The sequence below is a fragment of the Chenopodium quinoa genome, unplaced genomic scaffold, assembly GCF_001683475.1.
Source record: "Chenopodium quinoa cultivar QQ74 unplaced genomic scaffold, ASM168347v1, whole genome shotgun sequence".
Lineage (NCBI taxonomy): Eukaryota > Viridiplantae > Streptophyta > Magnoliopsida > Caryophyllales > Amaranthaceae > Chenopodium > Chenopodium quinoa.
The window spans coordinates 1,053,092-1,073,218 of NW_018745063.1; the positions used below are offsets into that span (position 1 = coordinate 1,053,092).

The 20,127-nt window shown below is 37.9% G+C and overlaps 1 protein-coding gene across 3 annotated transcripts in view; it reads left to right on the forward strand.

Moving 5' to 3' along the window:
• The first annotated feature begins 882 nt into the window (after positions 1–882).
• LOC110709240 (DNA polymerase eta-like) overlaps positions 883–20,127 on the forward strand; it is a 30,439-nt gene continuing 11,194 nt past the window's right edge. The window contains exons 1-12 of one of the 3 annotated variants that reach the window (XM_021887454.1): positions 883–1,439; positions 2,517–2,637; positions 2,717–2,828; positions 2,921–3,088; positions 5,225–5,389; positions 5,517–5,620; positions 5,811–5,930; positions 6,487–6,610; positions 7,471–7,584; positions 7,701–7,913; positions 10,606–10,705; positions 17,584–17,699. In XM_021887454.1, coding sequence (XP_021743146.1) covers positions 1,364–1,439; positions 2,517–2,637; positions 2,717–2,828; positions 2,921–3,088; positions 5,225–5,389; positions 5,517–5,620; positions 5,811–5,930; positions 6,487–6,610; positions 7,471–7,584; positions 7,701–7,913; positions 10,606–10,705; positions 17,584–17,699 — 1,533 coding nt within the window. In that variant the 5' untranslated portion in view covers positions 883–1,363. Of the gene's footprint in view, positions 1,440–2,516; positions 2,638–2,716; positions 2,829–2,920; positions 3,089–5,224; positions 5,390–5,516; positions 5,621–5,810; positions 5,931–6,486; positions 6,611–7,470; positions 7,585–7,700; positions 7,914–10,605; positions 10,706–17,583; positions 17,711–20,127 lie in introns of all 3 variants that reach the window. The other 2 variants (XR_002508889.1, XM_021887453.1) reach the window with 2 other exon arrangements.

Here is a 20,127-nt window from a genome sequence, read left to right on the forward strand (position 1 = left end):
TTGGACACATCTTTGACCCAAACAACAACATCATTTTTCAACTAACTGTTGAGGATCTAGATCCATACACTAAGCTTGATTATGATTGGGAAGATGATAGGCCAGAGAGTCCTTTGAAATGGAATGATTTGGTAGGCTATTCTAGTGCTGACAGTTTTACAACACTTGAGTGTTACAACATCACTCAATTAAGCTTACACATAACAAAAGCAAACATCACCCATGACAATAACAACAACAAATATAAATGTTTCTCATTTTTCCTACACTTCTTCAGCTGATGTTGTAGCTCTTCATTTTCTGTCTTGAGCCAATCAACAACCTCCCCGAGTTTATCTTTCTCCAGGTCTAACTTTTTTATCCTGTCCACCTTCATTTTCTGCTCAAACTCCAATTCACAAATCTCAGTATCCTTCTCCATAATCTTCATTTCAAGATCTTCCATGTGACTAGTGGTAGTTATCCACTTGAAAGTCTCACATTGTGTATCCTACATTACAAAAATCAATACAAATCCCCAAAATAAAGTAATTGCTTGAATTGCTTTACAATTTCAAAAAAAAAAAAAAATTAAAATTAAACTCACCGCCCAAAGTGGACATCCGTAAAACTTCATCCTCTTATTACTACCATTTTTCACAGTCCTCACAACAACATCCTTCCCACAAGAACATCGAATTTTAGGGTTAACCTCCCTTCTTGAAGTAATTGATCTTCCAGACCCACCAGAATGGGATGGTTGTCCCCTCCCAGACATACTACCCAATTACAATTTGCTAAATTTCAAGGCAAATTTTTAAAAACAGTAGAAGTGAATTTGGGGAAAAATTGAATTTGGGGAAGAAGACGCAAGAACAGAGGGGGAAGGGTTTGGGGTTTATTTATAAAGAGAAGTAGAAAAGATTCCTTTTTTAATCCATTGTACAACGATCATTTACACGTCAGAAAAATAACAGCCATGTCATCAGTTCACCTTTTGTAACAGGTAACCTCGATTCTATGCCTGTTAAAAATAGAAGGGGTATAAAAGTTGTAATATTCAGGTATAAACGAAAAGTTGTATTATTTAAAATAAATCGAGCAAAGGTTGTATTATTTATGACAATTTTTCCTAAGTTTAATCACCTTAGAATTTTGATACATTACATAATTACATTGGGGGTGTGTTATTTACAAGTACTAGATAAGATAGCCATCTTTCCCGTCAAAAAAAAAATAAGATAGCCATCTTTTCCTCTTTTAGTGGAAGTTACCTGGAAGCCAAGGCTGTCTTAACCCCTAAATTTGAAATTGGTTTCTTAGCCCCTTACGTTGAAATTAGAGGGAAAAAAAGGTTAACAAGGAAGAGAAAACATCGGACAAAATGCCGGTCGCAAAACCTGCTTCGTCAGAGGCAAGGGTCATTGCTCACCTCGACATGGACTGCTTCTATGTTCAAGGTCTGTATACTACTCTTCTTCTTTACTCAATTCTATTCCAATTTATTATTATTTTTTTAATTTTAATTTATGGGTTGGTAATTCTGAATCTGTTTGATTGTTTAAGCATTCATACAGTTATTCTTGTATTTGTTCTGGTTGATTAACACCTCTTTTCCTCTGACCATTGTGTTTTTAACTTGTAAGATGCATAATTAGAAACGATTGGGTGGTTAGGTTTAGGATTTGGGAGGGGGGTTTTGATGGGGTTACATTAATTAGTTGATTTTTGTGTTTAAATTGATTGATTTGCGAGGTCTTACTGTGCATTTTGGGCGACGAGAGTGGCATTCATATAGTTATTCTTGTAGTTGTATTTGTTGATTAACACCTTTTTACCTCTAATTTTGACCATTTCATTTCTAAAATGCGTAATTAGAAATGATTGAATAGTTAGGTTTAGGAATTGGGAGGGGATTTTTGATGGGATTACATTAATTATTAGATTTTTGTGCTTAAAATAATTGATTTGCAAGGTTTTCTGCACGAGGAGAGTTGCATCATAAGCCCTTGTTTGTTCATGATCATAATAATATAATGGATTAAGTGGGAGATAGACTTTTGTATGTATTGTTCATAGTTAAATTCTAACTGATTGGTTAAAAATGTAAACTTGTTTGTTCTTGACTCCTATTGCTGTTTTGCAGTGTGATATAGCAATCTAAGTGTTTTGTTGCCCTTGTGGTGGCATATATTGCTCTCTGTTATTTTAGTCTATTTACTGTAGAATTTCCTTAAATATCTTTGTAATCTTGTGGATCCATTTATAGAGCTTTGTGTTCTTTACAGCAATAAAACGTGCGAAGTCTATATACAGTATATTTTTGATGAATCAATGATGTACTTTAGGGTGTAACTAATAAAAAAATTATCTGTAATGCTTACACTGTTACATAATATTGATTTTTTTTTTGTACAAAAATTGTACTGATTAGTCTCAGGCTCTCAGCTCCAGTCCTTGCATCCACTATGGCGTTTAATTGTATGCTTTCTTGTAAACCATTTCCTAAGCCTATACATATATCATGCCTTGTGTAGTGGAGCAGAGGAAACAACCACAGCTGAGGGGTTTACCTACTGCTGTTGTTCAATACAATGAATGGAAAGGAGGTGGTTTGATTGCTGTTAGCTATGAGGCCAGAAAATATGGTGTTAAACGGTATTATAATAACTAAGTGCAGGATTCAGTTCATTTATTTGTTATTATCTTTGGCCTGATTTTAATACTTGCATTTTAGTTCCATGCGTGGTGATGAAGCTAAAAGTGTTTGTCCACAAATTCAGCTGGTTCAAGTGCCAATTGCACGTGGCAAAGCTGATCTTAGTATTTACCGTGATGCAGGTTCAGAGGTGTATGAAAATTTCAAGATGCTCTTTGTTTTTACTTATACATCTTTTGTAAAACCAGTAAAATGTGCCTTACAAGTAATTATGATGTATAGGTGGTTTCAATCCTTGCTAAGACGGGTCGGTGTGAACGAGCATCAATTGATGAAGTTTATCTTGATCTTACTGATGCAGCAGAAACCATGTTAGCAGAGACTCCTCCAGAGAGCTTGGATGACTTGGATGATGAGGCTTTGAAGTCGCATGTTCTTGGTCTTGATGATGTAAGGTTAAATTTATTCCGGTGCTTAATGTGTTGTTCCTTTGTTTTAACTTAGTTGCAACATGACAAGCTGATAGGTCGTTAACTAAATCTTAGATATCAAACAAATTAGAAATGCTCAAGCAAGATACTAGTAAGTAGCAAGCATGAGGTTGAACCATGAGGAAAGGGGAAGCTAATTGCAATGGCCTAAGACTGAGCTATTATGAAGTGAAGTAGTGAATGTTTGAGCTAAACTATAACCAAGCTAAGGATGCAAATCGAAAAGGTAATCAAATGATAAAGATACTAGGGAGTTGGGATCCTCATGACTTCAAGCAATTGAGATAGAAATAGGGAATCAATCAATCATTACTATGCAAAGCCTGGGATTAAATGAGCAATCAATACCAATCAAGAGAAACTCTCAAATTCACAAGCCTAGATCCCTCTAAGACTCAATCCAAGGAGAAATATGATCAAGAATGCTATCAATTATGGTGATCCAAGTTCACATTCCCATGCCAAACAAGGACCAACATAAATCAACAAGCAAACCACCTAATCACATTTAATCACAAGGTAACTTTGATTAATTTCCCAAATTCTAACTCAAATCACCATCAAAACATGATTCACCCTAATCCCTAGCTAAGAATCTACTTACTAAGGGTGATTCTACCAAATTCAAAAGCTAAATCAAATAAAGATATCTCCACCATTGAGTTTAAGCAAGAGATCAACTATAGAATCAATTAAGCTATGAAATCCACTAAGATTAGTGTTGTATTAACAATAGAAGGTAACTCTGTTTTGTTTTGTGGTTGTTATTTTGAATCTTCCTTGTGGTTAGTAGGAGCGGGCAAAAATCTAAGGTACCCTACAATTGGAACTGGAACCTGTTTGGAATTGCAGGTTTCAAAACCGGGACTTGTAGATCACGTTTCGGTTCCAACTTCCAACTTCCAAATTTTGGACCCGAAACTTGTAGGGTACCCTGTTCGTATAGGTTGTTGTAAGGTATTCAAAAACGGAACCTATCATTTAAGCCCAAATATAAACGCCCTATATATGGGAAAAAACTCGGTCGTTCTGTTATGTAACGCCCGCTTTATAACGGGTTTCAGATTTGTCGTTTCGGAAAAGGCCGTTATATAACGCTGAGTTAAAGTTCACACTCAAATCAGCGAGTTGGCCGTTCCGTAATGGTATATAGCCGTTCTGAAACCGTACAATTTATGAAAAAGTAAGTAAAAAAGTTGAGTCAAATAGTCACATGCTGCCCTTTTTTTTTTTTTTTTTTTTTTTTTTTTGGTCTTTCTTCAACATTTTTATTGCAGTTATGACAGCTTTGTTCCATCTTTTTTTAAAAAAAATTTATTTAGGGCCTGTTCTCATACGTTTATTTTCAGTTCAGTTCAGCTCCTTATCACCTTCTTTTATAAAATATTCATTTCAGTTTAGCTCTGAGTTCAGTCAATGAGAACAAGCCCTTATTTTACCTTTATGGTGAGTTGTGACCCATTAATTGCCCCTCTTTACCCCTTTTTTTAAAAGTAGTATGGTGCTTTCTACTCCGAATTGAAATTTAATGTTTGTAATTGTTTTGGGCATAATATGGTATAAATACAAAGCATGTGAATTAACAAGCTAAAAGTTCTACTTCTATGATTTTTTTTAAAAAAAATTTACGTCGCGAAATCCCAATTCGTTCTATTTAATCATTTCAAGCCGTTTCCGCGACAACGCGACCGTTATTGCAAACACGACCACGACCGCATTTTTTTTTTTCCATGGCCCTATATCAAAATTGTACAAAAGTACCTCTCTCCCTCCTCTTATTCATTCTTCATCTTAGTCTTAAAGATTAATTAATGGTATTTTATATAAGTATTTGTAGTTTCGTATTAAATGTTCTAGACAATTAGTGTTGGTTTGTTAGATTTGTAATATTGTATTAAAGTTTTAAGCTTTTACTGTGAACATCCATTTTTTATAAAAGAATTTATAACAATATGTCAAGTAATTAATAAGCTTACTTTGAAAGACAGGGTACCCTGTTCTAGAACCGGAACCTGTTGAATAGGGTACCCTGCTACACTCACCCCTAGTGGTTAGTCTTGTATTGTAACAATTAGTCAACTTGATTTTCATTCAGGATGGCACTGATGCTAAAGAATGTGTGAGAATTTGGCTTCAACGAAGTGATGCTGACCATAATGATAAGTTGCTGTCTTGTGGGGCCCTTATTGTTGCAGAACTCAGGAACAATGTCCTGAAAGAAACTGAATTTACTTGTTCTGCAGGGATTGCTCATAACAAGGTAGGATCATATTTTTTTGTCTAATTGAAATTGTTGTCTTTGGTGTTGGACTTTGTTTTTTGTTGTCATTTTATCTCTTGGGGTTTCATTAGCAATTTTTTTTTTTTTTTCTTTTATCTTGTACAAGATGCTGGCCAAATTAGCTAGTGGCTTAAACAAACCTGCTCAGCAGACTATTGTGCCATCTGCTTCTGTGAAAGAGTTTCTTGGGCCCTGGCCTATAAAGAAAATGTATGTTGTCTTTCCTCTACTATGCTTCCATATTAGTGCTAATTATTATTAAAGCCTAATCCTTTTCTGCTATTTAATTTATTACGTGTCATATCTTTTGTATGCATGAAAAAATCATTTTCCATCCATGTGATCATTGGTCGTTTGTTTGTACTTGCTACAATATTTGATGCCACAATTTATATTTCAGGAAACAGCTTGGGGGAAAGCTTGGAGATTCCTTACAAAGTGACTTAGGGATCAACACAGTTGGAGACCTGTTGCAGTTTTCAGAGCAGAAGCTTCAAGAACGTTGTGGCTTCAATACTGGGTTAGTATACTTCATACAGAACTTGATATAGAAACCAGTCAATCTGGGTTCCCTTATTTCAGATTATGTTGTTGATATGATTCAGTGGTAAGAATTGTCATGATTAATAGTCCCTGATGTCTATTAAAAGTCTCAGGTTAGTATACGTAATAGTGACTGTTGAGCTTAGAGAAGTTGATGTCTAGGAGTCGTGTTACACTTTGTGGCCATTATGGCATGGATTGATTAATTTGAAAAATATTCCCTTTGTCAATTGTAATTGAAAACTTTGGAATGTATCTTCTCATTCAATGGTTTGGTATATATTGCTTCATGATAGTTTGAGGCCCTAGTAGACTCTCCTTATTGTTTATGGTTGACATTCCCTTGCTGTATTCTAATTAAATTCTTTATTGCTTTTGCAGAATCAAAATAATTTATTTGCATAATTATGAGTTTCTGAACATTTAGATTAATATATGAATGTATGAATAATTTTTAGAAACTTTCACCTGCTTTTGATTAACCTTGTTAGGGCTAAAAATTTCACTTTGTTTCTATTGACTTGTGCAAAAAGTACTTGGTTGTGGAATATTGCAAGGGGTGTCAGTGGGGAAGAGGTCAAAGGTCGGATCTTACCCCAGAGTCATGGTTCAGGGAAGACATTTCCGGGTCCTCGAGCCTTGAGGTCAATTGACACAGTATGTTAATCCTCTCCTTGTGGTAGATAATTGTTTGCGATTGCTTCAACTATGAACTATAGGATAAATTATTTCGTCCCTTGTATTCAGTTTGAATTGGTAGTTATACATGTATGACAGTATGATCCCTAATGTTCAAATTGTGCAAAGATATTTGTTTGAAAGTTGAACTGCTGTAAATTATCCGAATGGGCATTTATTTTCTATAACTTCTTGACTGCTGTAAAGAATCTTAATGGGCATTTATTTTTTATAACTTCTTGACTGCTGTTAAGTATCCGAATAGGCTATTATAACTTCTCGTTTATCCATAATGTGATGATGTAGAAGTGAACCTGAAGGCCTTTATATTTAGTCACCTTGCTGAAATTATTTAACTATAACCTCTTTTTCTGAGACATCAGCATGCATAGTTCTGTCATTGATAAAGTCCATTTTCAAACCCAAAAATCCGAACTGTTGACTTAAATGACTTTGGGTATAGTCACGACCCGTGTTGATTGCATAATGCACTCTTGAATGCTTAGCAAAGATGGTCAATTTTGCTGGTTAGAGTAATGATATACGAAGTATTTTTGTATGCTTTGTGCTGTAGCTCAAACCCACACATTCCATCATATTTTCATTTCCTTCTGCAACTGTTCATATGGGATGGTCTTTTTCCCTTCCACCTCACAAACAAATAGTTTAAAAAAGAGTTTTGTGCCTGAGAATGATCGTTGATTGAGAAACTCTTCTAAATTTTGAATATACCTTTTAATCATTTGGGAATTGATTCCATTAAGGATTGACATGCATTACATGTTTGACTCTTTTGCCATATCTGATTTCTTGGTGTGACCTTTTAATTTTAAGTACAGGTTTCACATTGGCTTAAGAAATTGTGTGAAGAACTCAGTGAGCGTATTCTTGCAGACTTGGACCAGAATAAGAGGATAGCTCACACTCTTACTCTGCATGTGAGAGCAAATAAGGTAAATCTTTTACTACAGCTCATTCTTTGATCTACAGATGCATGGTGCTGTAATTGTATTCCGATTTTCCCTTCTTTTTTCTGTGTGTTATTTTACTTGGTATTTTGACTGCACAGTCAAGTGACACAGATTCTCAAAAGAGGTTCCCCTCTAAGTCATGTCCATTGCGATATGGGATTATAAAAATTCAAGAGGATGCTCTGAGCCTATTTCATGCTGGTCTACGGGAATTTTTGGGAACATATGGAGCTAGGAGCGAAAAAAATCAGAACAACGAATGGGGAATAACTGGTCTTTCTATCTCAGCTAGCAAAATAATTTCCGCACAAGTATGTACAAATTTTATCATCAAAGGTCATTTTTACTAGTTTAAGAGCTAAATTTTAGCCATTGGCTCATTGGTCTCCCTTTTCTCAGATTTCTTACGAACAACATTATGGATTTGGTAATACTACCCCAAAATTAAGAACGTGTGATAATGGTAAATATGTGAGAAAAAGAGTTTGTAAATAGCAAATATCAGTGTGTTATAAGGAGGCCTAATTTATGGCAAAGGAAAACTGAAAGAAAGAAAGGTATGTGCTGCATTAAAATAGTGGAGGGGAAGCACACAACAAAACATCATGAAAACTAATATAAATAATTTGATGATTGCTTTCTGTTGTAAACCAAAGAAATATAGGTTTCTAGAGAAAAAAAGTTATGATTTTTTCCACTTTGGCACTAGTTAGGCCTTTAGAGGTGAGATGGTATTAACCCTTTTTGGGGTGTCTTTTTTTACTTTGAAATATAAGTTTTGCATGTACTTGTTGTCTAAGCTAGCTTACTTTCCCAACAGGATAGTGTAAGCAACGCTAACAAACAACAAACTACCATTGTTGTAGTAATTCCAAGATAAGTGTTGTGTAAAGCATCAATTGTGTGTAAATCTAGAGACACGTTTTTATATAAAATAATATAGTAGAGTGACTAAAGTGTATTAGTTGAATAATAAACCCGTCTTAGAGGATTAAATGTATGATGTATTATTACAGATAATTTGGTAACTATATGTTAATTTTTTTCTTTCCAAATGTAACATCAAAATTTACCAAAGCATCCTAGTTTTACTCTTAGGCCTTGTTCTTTTGGACTTATTTCAGTTCACCTCATTTTATATTATTATTATTATTATTATTATTATAATATATTGGATATTTTGATTTATAACACCCCAAAATAGTAGAAAAAAATTGATAATAACACCACAAAGCCTAAAACATTTATTATTATAACACCACAAAAAAAACCCAAAAAGTTAAATTTCACCACCACTTAGCGAATTCTTAGATGAAATCCGTTAGTGGGATCCACTACGTACACGTGTCATTAATGTATTGGTTTGAAAAAAAAAAGAAGAAAAAAAAACCTAAACCCTAACCCAGCTCCACCACCACCACGGGCAACTCTAACCCGTATCGCCGGTAGCCCAACCCCAACCGACACACCCTGCCACCTTGATTGTCAAAACCAGCCCAACCACCACCGCCAAAACAAGCGACTCCACCCCTTCCCCTTTTCTCCCTCCTTGAAAACCACCCCATCTTCTTCGGCCCACCACGCAAATCCACCCCCTTTCCCCTACCCTTTAAACGGCAGAATCAACCATTGAAATTGAAATTGAACATTCTGGGTGATCATTGGCTAGGGTTCTTTAAATAGAATTGGGAGTTATGGAGTTTTTGTGAACTCTAGAATTAAGGTTATTATTTATTGACGCCTTATAACATAAGGCGCATGAAGCAGCCTAGAAAAATGCGCATAGGCATTCACCTTCTTTAGGTCTTTCCGCCTTGCAGAGCTAAGGCACTAGCTCTTGCACCTAGGCACACCTAATGTGGGCGCTTTTTAAAACTAAATTCCTTGCCTCCAATCCACATTGATTTCACCAAATGAAGCAACTAAGCACTTGACCATTGGGGTTATTTTCATGGTTCACTCATTGGTGAAAGGTGTTGTGAGTGAAGAAAAGATGAGAGAGAATGAAAAAGGCCATCCAATTAGGGTAATAGAGGGAAAAGCCGATAATTAGTCTTTTGGTTCAATATGTCTAGATGCTCATCATAATGGTGGTGGTGGAGTAATATACAAAGGTAGTTATGGTATTGTGGCAGTGGATTAGATGTAGGTGGGGTTGGGCTAGGTAAGCGGGTTAGAGTAGTTTTATCTTTTGTCTTTATATCTCACTTCTTAGTTTTCGTGCCAAAAAAGAATGTGTCAACAACGAGGAGTATTTGACACTTAACAACAACCATTAAAACTTATTTTCCATAAAACACTAATTGCAAATTGGTTAATATACCCGAGTTAAAAGATTTAGTAAAATATAAGCAATAACCACTCCTAAGTTCCTTGACATTACCCATTAATCATAACTAAAGCTCATTGTTTTTGAGAGAGTAGGAAGATTTTGGGGGCCTTTATTAGTTATAATTTACACTATTTGGAGGAATAGTGAAATGAAAAGGAGTGGAAATAAAAAGAGGGAAGAGAAAAGTAAGGGGAGGTAGAGAGTGACCTTTCATTTTCCTTCCAAATCTCCCCAACAATTGAGGGATATGGTTTATTAAAATGGGAAGGAAAATGGATCCCTCCATTTCCTTTTCCTTTGCTTACCCTATGTCTTTTATTTAAATGAGGGAAATTATATCCCTGATTACCCTTAAATATTTTTATTCAAACATAGTGTTAAGTAATATCTCCTAATTCAAGTTTATTAATGTCACAATCATTTTTAATAGTGATATTCCTTAAATCATTGTTTTTTTGATATATTTTGTTATAAGGGGTTTACTAATAATAACAATAAAATAAAATAATAAAAAAAATACTTTTATTTTGAAGATTGTTTTTAGCCACAATATTTCTAAAATTGTTTTCAGGGCTCCATCCATTTTTAACTCTTATCTGCTTACATTTATTATTATTATATTTTTCTTACATTCTAAAAATAATTGAACTTTTTCTTATTTGCTTGGGTAGGGAACTTGTTCAATAAGGAAATTCTTTCCCAGTCAATGTGCTGTTTCTACTATTTCATCGGAAGACACAAATAATGAACCGAATCTTGAATGGAAAACAGGTAATATTAACTTCCTGTGTATTGTTTTCTGCATTTATCACTGGATTTAATAACAAATAGCACTGGCACAAACATAAGACAACTTGGAGCAACATATCTTCACCACCTGTTCAAATTCAGTTGCCCATCATTAGCTGTCTGTAAACTTGCCCTTCAGTCTGCTAACATGTGAAGTTTGCTAGGACTAAGCCTATTGGTAATTGTTTAGATCACTTAAGAAGGAAATAAATGGACCGGGGAAGCCAAAAATTCCAAAAATCACGAAGTAACTCTAGGAAACAAATCAACAACTAGTGTCTTAATTCCTACCTTATGTCTTATGTATGTCCCCTCATTAAAAAAAAAAAAAAAAATCTTGTGTATGTATTTTATTGATTTCCATCCATGATCCTTTTCTAATACTTCCCCTGTTTTCTTCCCTTTTTTGGAAGTTCCATAATAAGTGCAACATTACTAGTGAAAATGGTTTATCTCTATCTCTCTCCTCACATATGGGACTAATTCTTTATCTTTGTCTCCTCTCCAAAAAAACTGTACTTCCCCTACATGTTGCGTTTAAGAAAAGAAGTATAACAATGCAACGTGCGTGGGTGAATCTCAGGCAATTACTCAAGTTGAAGATTGTTTAAGATAAATAGCTTAAGCTTCGTACAACGCTAATGGCTTCAGGCCATCACTCTCCAAGTTTCAACATACAATTTTCTGGATATCTACTTCTACTTAGTTCTCTCTATTTATACTACTAGACATGTACTACCACAAATGGCCAAAACCTTAATTAATACTTTTACTATTACTTGTCTACTAGCTAAATTACCACAGTAAAATAAGAGAATAACTCCAAAGTTCCTGCCATTCAGAATACCGTTGCTGCTAGTGTGCTTGTGCTTGCTGTGCTTGTTGTGGTGAATTGTTGCTCTGCTGCAGTGTCTGCTTTTGTCTCCTGCCGTTCACTCTGAGGTTGTGGGCTCATTGCAATACCCTCCCGCAGAAGTGCCACCTTGTCCTCAAGGTGGAAGAAGGGAAACTGAGCGGTGAGTGAAGCAGCATCCTCCCAAGTGGCCTCGAACACCGGCAAGTCACGCCACTTGATGAGTACATCCAGTCCTTCCTTTGACCCAAGCTTCGGCCTACAGTCCAACACCTCTTCGGGCTCTGCCAGTAGCTCCAGTTCTGGGGTAATCTGAGAGGGAATGTTGGGGGAACTTGGCACACTCTCCTTTGCTGGTTTCAACTGGGATACATGAAAAACAGGATGCAACTTGCACTCCTCTGGCAGCAGCAACCTGTAGGCTACCTTGCCCACACGCTCTATCACTTCGAATGGCCCATAGAATCTTGCTGCTAATTTCTCAAAGGGTCGCCTTGCTAGTGACCTTTGGCGGTAGGGCTGTAATTTGAGGAATACGCGATCCCCAACCTGGAATTCCATCTCTCTTCTCCTCAAATCCGCATTAGCCTTCATCACTTGCTGTGCACGAACCAAGTTGAATTTGAGTTCGTCCAACATTACATCTCTTTCTTGTAGAGTTTCCTCCACCCTCTCCATCTCTCTACAGTCGTTTGGTCCAGACCCACCCTCAATAATTTGGGAGGTTCTCTACCATAGAGGACCCTGAAGGGTGACATGTGCGTGGAGGAGTGAACAACGGTATTATAAGAGTACTCGGCCCAAGGAAGCCAAGTTGCCTATGCCTTAGGCTGCTCCCCTGCGAAGCACCTTAGGTATGTCTCCAGCCTCTTGTTTACCACCTCAGATTGCCCGTCGGTTTGAGGGTGTTACGAGGTGCTCCTCCCAAGGTGGGTGCCCTATAATCTGAACAGCTCCCTCCAGAATTTGCTTACAAAAATTCGATCACGATCCGTGATAATGCTGTTGGGTATTCCGTGGAGTCTGACCACTTCCTTAACAAAAATTTCAGCCACCCCTTGTGCCATGAACGGATGACGGAGGCCAATAAAATGGGCATATTTAGACAAACGGTCCACTACCACCAATATCGTGTCAATCCCCTCGATTTTGGAAGACCTTCAATAAAATCCATTGTTATGTCATCCCACACTTTCTCTGGAATTGGAAGCGGTTGTAACAACCCGGCCGACGATTGTTGTGAGTGTTTATTGCGCTGCAGGTAATGCAATTCCGAATGTACTCCGTCACATCGCGCCTCATACCAGGCAGAACCACTCTCCCGCCATTCTCAAGTAGGTGTTGGTGTCGCCGGTGTGGCCCCCCTCCGGTGAATCGTGATAAGCCTTGAGCAAAGTTTCCTTGGCGCTTGAATTTCGGGGAATAATCAGTCTGCCCTTGTACAATAACAACCCATTTTCTACGGTGTACCCTCTGCCCCCTTCACCTTTTTCCACCTCTTGCTGCAATTTCTGAATTGATGCATCTCTCTGTATCTCCTTCTTCCTAGTTAACTCCTTGAACCGCAATTAAGGCCCCACATTCTATTTCGGTCTCAGCTTTGCCCCTCCTTGACAAGGCGTCGACCACCCTATTGGCCACCCCCGGTTTGTATTGCAACTCAAATTCGAATCCGATCAATTTCCTGACCCATTTTTGATATTCCATGTCGACTTCTCTCTGTTCGGTGATGTACTTTAGGCTCTGTTGGTCACTTTGTACAATGAATCGACGCCCCAAAAGATAATGCTTCCACTTTTGAACGGCTAGACAAACCGCCATGAGTTCTTTCTCGTATATTGATTTGTTCCGGCCTCCCGGCCCTAAACACGCTACTGGTTTGCCCTCTTGCATAAACACTGCGGCGAGTTGAGGCATCTGTTTCCACCAGAAACGACTTCTTTAAATCAGGCATTATCAATACGGGCGTGGAGGTCATGGCATCCTTCAGCCTTTGAAACGCCTGTTCATCAGACCACCCATAGTTGTCTTTCTTGAGTTCTCTTAAGGTTAGGCGATTTGAGCATAATGGTGTATGAACTTGCGATAATACCCTGTGAGTCCCAGAATACCTCTCAACTCCCTTAATGCCCTAGGAGTAGGCCAGCTGACCATTGCTCTCACCTTCTCTTGATCAACTGCCACACCTTCTCTTGAGATCACATGGCCTAAGTAGGCCACCCTCTCCATGCCAAACTCGCACTTCTTGAGATTAGCAAACAAGGTGTGATTCTTGAGGGTCGCCAAAACCACCTTCAAGTGTTCTCTGTGTTCCCCTTCACTAGCACTGTACACAAGAATATCGTCAAAGAAATCAAGTACAAATTTACGTAAATAAGGTCGGAATACCTCATTCATTAAAGATTGAAATATGGCGGGAGCGTTTGTTAACCCGAAAGGCATTATGAGAAATTCGTAATGTCCTTCGTGGGTTCGAAATGCTGTCTTGTGGGCATCTTCCGGCCTCACAAGAATTTGGTGGTAGCCGGCCTTGAGGTCGAGCTTCGAGAATATTTGCGCCCCCTTCAATTCGTCTAAGAGCTCGTCTATCACGGGAATGGGGTATTAGGCCCGGTAGTCTACACAAAAATGCCACGAGCCGTCTTTCTTTTTCACCAAAAGCACGGGGCTTGAAAAGGGGCTGGTGGAAGGCCGTATGATCCCTGCTTCAAGCATCTCCCTAATCATCTTCTCAATTTCGTCCTTCTGAAATTGCGGATATCGGTAGGGGTGAACACTTACTGGGTTACTGCCATCCTTGAGAACGATGGCGTGTTCATGCCCCCTTTCCGGTGGTAAGCCACTTGGACTGTTGAACACCACCTCAAATTCCTTCCCTTGTAAAAATTTTGGAGCCTCACTACCTTGTTGCCCTTCTTCCCTTCCATGTGGCTACACTCAATCAGCAGATCCCCCTTTTGTTTTAGTAATGTTTTGATCATAGCCTTCAATGCGAGCCAAACTGGGGTCTCCCTTGATCCTCACGGTTTCACCACAGCCCCAAGCTTTTCGAGCCACTGTACCCCCAAAGTCACATCTGAATTACCCTTGCACTCATCTGAATTACCCTCTTCTATAATCAGATCCTCATTGAGCTTCAATCGTACTCCAAGACATTTCCCTTGCCGTTTTATGGCTTCCCCATTCCCCAAGGACACACCAAAAGTACCCTCCCCGACCACCGGTCTCCTCAATTTTTCCATTGAGCGATAAAAAATTATGGGTCGCTCCGGGATCAATCATCACCACCACCCTCTCCCCGTATAATTCTCCCATTAATTTCATAGATTTTGGGTTAGAAATGCCTACCAGTGAATTCATTGATATGGTGGTCGGACTTTCTTCCACCTCGACCTCCGAGTGCAGTCAGCTCGCCGTTCTCTTCCTCCTCGTCTTCCTGAACTAGCAAGACACTTAACCCCTTTGCCGCGCATACGTGGGTGGGTCCCGTCCAACGTCCGTCACATTTGAAGCACAAGCCCTTGGCCTTCTTTTCTTGTATTTCTTTCTCGGTCAGCCTCCTCACCACCCCACTAATCAGGAAGCACTAGGATTGGTACGGTTTTGGTAGGTTGGTGTTTGGAAATTAACAGAGGACGTTGAGCTTTGAGGAGTTTGGGTATTTGGGTGAGAAGTGTTTTGTGGGTTGGATTTGGCTGGGTTAAAAGGCTGGGTGTTTGTGGGTATGGATTGGGCCGACCCAGTCCCAAATAAGGTAGATGCTGGGCTCCTATTAAAATAGGAGTATGGCCCGGGTTTGGAAAAGGCCCCACCCATCTTCTTTCCCTGGCTAACCCGTTTCCTCTCTTCAACCCGAATAGCTAGGTCCATAGCGTCCTCCAGGTCAGCGGTTTCAACATACGAATCTCCACCCTAATCTCCTCCTTCAGACCATTTATAAATTGGCTTTTCATCAAGCTTTCAGGGACGCCTTTTCTATGAACGCTCGCCGGTAGTCGACGATGGTGGAGGTCTGCACCACCGCCAACCATTGTTCGTGTAGGCTGCCGGCGTTAACTAGTCGGAACTGATTAAGGACCCGGTTCTTGAGGTCCTCCCACCCTATTAATGGACGCTTGCTCTCCCATTGATACCAACGGAGCACATCGCCATCCATTGCAACGACAGCCGCTTGAAGCTTCTCCGTTTCCGATAGCCGGTAGAACTGATAGTACCGCTCTCCCCGAAGAATCCACCCATCTGGGTCAGTTCCGTCGAAGATTGGCATTTCAAGTTTCTTGTACTTCCAACTTCCTCGTCCTTCTTGTTGATCGTGGTTGAAGTTTCCGAACCCTGCGCCGGCGCCGGGATCCCAATTTCCAAATCGGAGTCCCCCGAGTCCACCGGTACCAAGTCCTTCGCCGTGAATCGTCGGTGCCTCTGTTTTTTAGGTTCGTCGGATGCCTTTGTTTTTTAGGTTCGTCGGATGCCTCTGTTTTTTAGGTTCGTCATCAGGGCCTTAATCTCGTCAAAAAACTTATCTTGGTTCCCTTTCATCCAGGCGTTCTGTTGATTCTGGTCTTCTCGGAACCTCCATCCGTGCTTCAAGTTTTTGCCGTACGTCCTCAATGGCTGCTCTGTTATTGCGAGCCTCCTCTTCTTGGTTTCTCGAAAGAACTTGTTGAAGTGAATTTTCGCCCTCTCCGACCTTCTCTAGTATTTCCTCCATTCGTTCTTCTAACGCGGCTACCCTTTCCACCGTAACCGTCGGAGCTGTCGGCGCCATGGTGATACCAAATGCAACGTGCGTGGGTGAATCTCAGGCAATTACTCAAGATTGAAGATTGTTTAAGATAAATAGCTTAAGCTTCGTACAACGCTAATGGCTTGAGGCCATCACTCTCCAAGTTTCAACATACAATTTTCTGGATTTCTACTTAGTTATCTCTATTTATACTACTAGACATGTACTACCACAAATGGCCAAAGCCTTAATTAATACTTTTACTATTACTTGTCTACTAGCTAAATTACCACAGTAAAATAAGAGAATAACTCCAAAGTTCCTGCCATTCAGAATACCGTTGCTGCTAGTGTGCTTGTGCTTGCTGTGCTTGATGTGGTGAATTGTTGCTCTGCTGCAGTGTCTGCTTTTGTCTCCTGCCGTACACCAGAGTGATTGGGGGAGGTTGTGGGCTCATTGCAAACAATAGCTACATAAATTGTAACAATTGATGCATTAATATATCCCTAAACTAAGAAAGGGAGGATAAGAAGAAGAAATAAATGTTTAGGTGCAAAATCAAGTAGGTGCAAAATATTTGATAATGCCTGTAAAAGTCTAGCTGGTTCATGCCTGTACAGATCTGTTGACCTTACAGAAGATGATTCACTATAGATGAGCTCTTGAGATTTACTTCCTCCGTTTCATATTAGGTGACACATTTCATTTAGGAACGTTTGCCAATGCATACTGATGCATATATCCTTGATTACATATTAGCAATAATTATATAAATTTGAATTTCTTTTTTTTTTTTGAAACCAAAAATTTGATGTTTAAAAAATAGATGTTGAGAAAATCTAACAAGACCCCACATGACTGTTTTTTCTCAACACGAAATCACAAAGCAAGTCAAAGCATGTTATTTAAATAGTGCACAAAGTCAAACTATGTCATCTAATTTGGAACGGAGGAAGTATTAAATAGGCCAAGAATATATGAAATGACTAGCGAGGGGCCTTCTGTTAGTAGAGTTAAGCAAGCATAACATGTCCTGCTATTGAAACCTACAGTAATTTCTATCCTTAATATAATGTATTAATTCCTATATAAATATGGTGAGCAGCTCATATGAGAAGTATCTTCATCGTGAGAAAGTTGATGAATCACATTGTGATAACTTTACTAGCATTATAAGTTTACTTCATACATATGCTTACTGTTATCTTATTGTTGGTGATATCATGGTGTAGTAGTTGCTGTTATGCCTCTCTAGTTTTGATGAAAGGGATTGTGTTGCTTCAGAGAACAACTGGAATTCAGAGTCTGGTGCTTTTGTTGAGACAGAAGACAACACAATTATGCGTGACATATCTAGTTTGGATCAAAATGTGGATGAGAGAATATCTCAGAAGAATCAGGTTATAATCTGGTACTTCATTGTTCTTTTTTAACTTGTTCCGTTTTGCAATTTGCTTCAAATTTGGTCAGATATGGAGTGTCTATACAGGTTGATTCTTTTTTTTTTTCTTTTTCTTTTGGTATCAGCGATGATGCGATGCCTGAATGTTAATTATGAATACAAATATTAATCCTAAAATGTTAGGCCCCAAAAATACTATCCTAATCTGGAAATGAGGATGTAAACACAACATATATAATGTAATACTACGTATATCCTTATTTTTCCATGCATGCACATAGACACAATTAGATGTGCTTTTGTCTAGCTAACAGGCTAGGCGACAAAAAAACTTTTTGAGTAACTCTTAACCTTAAATTATTGCTTTAAAGCAAAAGCAGAAAACTAACTAGAGATATGGTAAAGAAAAAAAAATCAGCTGAATACAAATCATTAGAGTAGAATATAGAGCACTAACCATTGTGTTAGTATTTCAGACTTGGGTGTTGCCCATTGAAGAAAATGGCCTAGTAGTTGCTCTTTTATATCTTCGATTCAATTTTCATAGACTGACTCCGATAAATACCATGTTTAAACATTCCCTTAATTGCCAATTTTTTTAACTACATTTTGTAATTACATTTTCCTCCTCTATTTATGTGTAGTCATCGACATAAGTGGAGTAGGAAGGTTTAGGCAAAATTACAATCATTGACACAAACTTTATGAAATTTTGCAATTATTGACACCAACTTATATCACTTGTTGAATTGACACCAATTTGCTACAAAAATTACAAAATTGACATAAATGACACTGAACAACTAAGTTTACGTAACTTTCAACCCTTATACAAGTATAAAATTCCTTCTCAACAATCATTTGCCTTAAAAAGTTCTTTATATATTGGAAAGATAATACTATATAAATCATATGTAGACTATTATTGAGTGTTTAGTGTCTTTAATGTCAATTTTATTCTTTTTTAGACAAGTTAGTGTAAATTTAACAAGTGACACAAATTCGTGTCAATTTGTGCAACATACTCTTAAGTTGGTGTCAATGAGTGTAATTTTGCCAAAGGTTTATGTCGATGACTATACGGAATAATCATATTTGGTTCATGTAGCCGACCCCACTTATGGGATTAAGGCTTTGATTGATTAATTTAAATTTTTATGGATCATAATCTATGGAATATTATTAGATTTTATAATCAAGTGAGAACTTGTGAGGACGCCTACACTTGGTCCCTTATCTTGCATGGACTAGTGATGTATATATAGTCTATGTTTTCAAGTGGGTCTAACTCACATAATTATGGACTTATATACCATAAAGATGGACTAGAGGTAAGGAAATTGCTTTAATCTCCTAGATATTAAATATAATTAATACATACTAAGTGGGTCTAAGCAAAGACCCAATCTCTTCACCATTTCTTTCTTCTCTCTTTTTCTTTTTTTGATAAGTGTTTGAGACGATGGTTCTGGTGTCGATGGTTGGAGGACCTGATACCATAACACTTGTGAGAAACTCACGACTACCTCGACTAACTACAAGCAAGAACATAAATAATACAAAGCAAACCACAAAAAATAGCAAATAGGTCGAAAGGTTGAGGATTGATTAATTGATAGTTGGTAGCTTCAACCTACCACTCTCCAATTAGGATACTTTTCTCTAATACAACAGTCTAATCTCATATCCCTCTCTCTAAGACAAGCATTCTTATATACACAAGTTCAGACCAGCGCACTTAATTACATTTCTCTTTTTTTTACTGCTACTGTCATGTTGCTCCACTGCTTGGTGTTGCTCCTCCTCTATTTCAAAAATTGCATACATTCATTCATCTTGGCCTCATGTGCTGGAAGTGCTTGGGTGTTGGCTGCTTTCCCTCTCCTCTACTGACGAGGCTTGAGTAATGGGCAATTATATGGGTCCATTACACTACCAAAATAAAATTCTAAGCCCATTTTTATATGGAATGATCCACTTGATCAAACTAATTAGATTAATTCTTCATTGAACAATTCGGAATGACTCTTTCAATGCCCAAAATCCAGCTTTGTGTGTGTTGAAACCCTGATAACTTTATATAGATTGACCCTTGATACTGGAGCATCCATGATCAATGTGTTCCACAAATAATGCTTCCTTTCTTGACTCATTAACGGAACTTTCTTGAAATTTCTCGAAATATTCTAAAAGGTTCATCAAATTTTGTGATAGTTCTTTAATTTCTTTCCTAGTAATTTAGCTTGCGTAATTTTATTATTCGACTTGGATTGGGTTTTTTATGTTCAAGCATATTAAATATTGTTAATTTTAAGATTTGTTTTTAGGATAATTGATACGTACTTTGATGGTTATTGCTTATTTTGATTTTTGCCTAGGCCTTAGGAGTTTATTTTAATTGTTAGGATATATTTGTTAGTTTAATT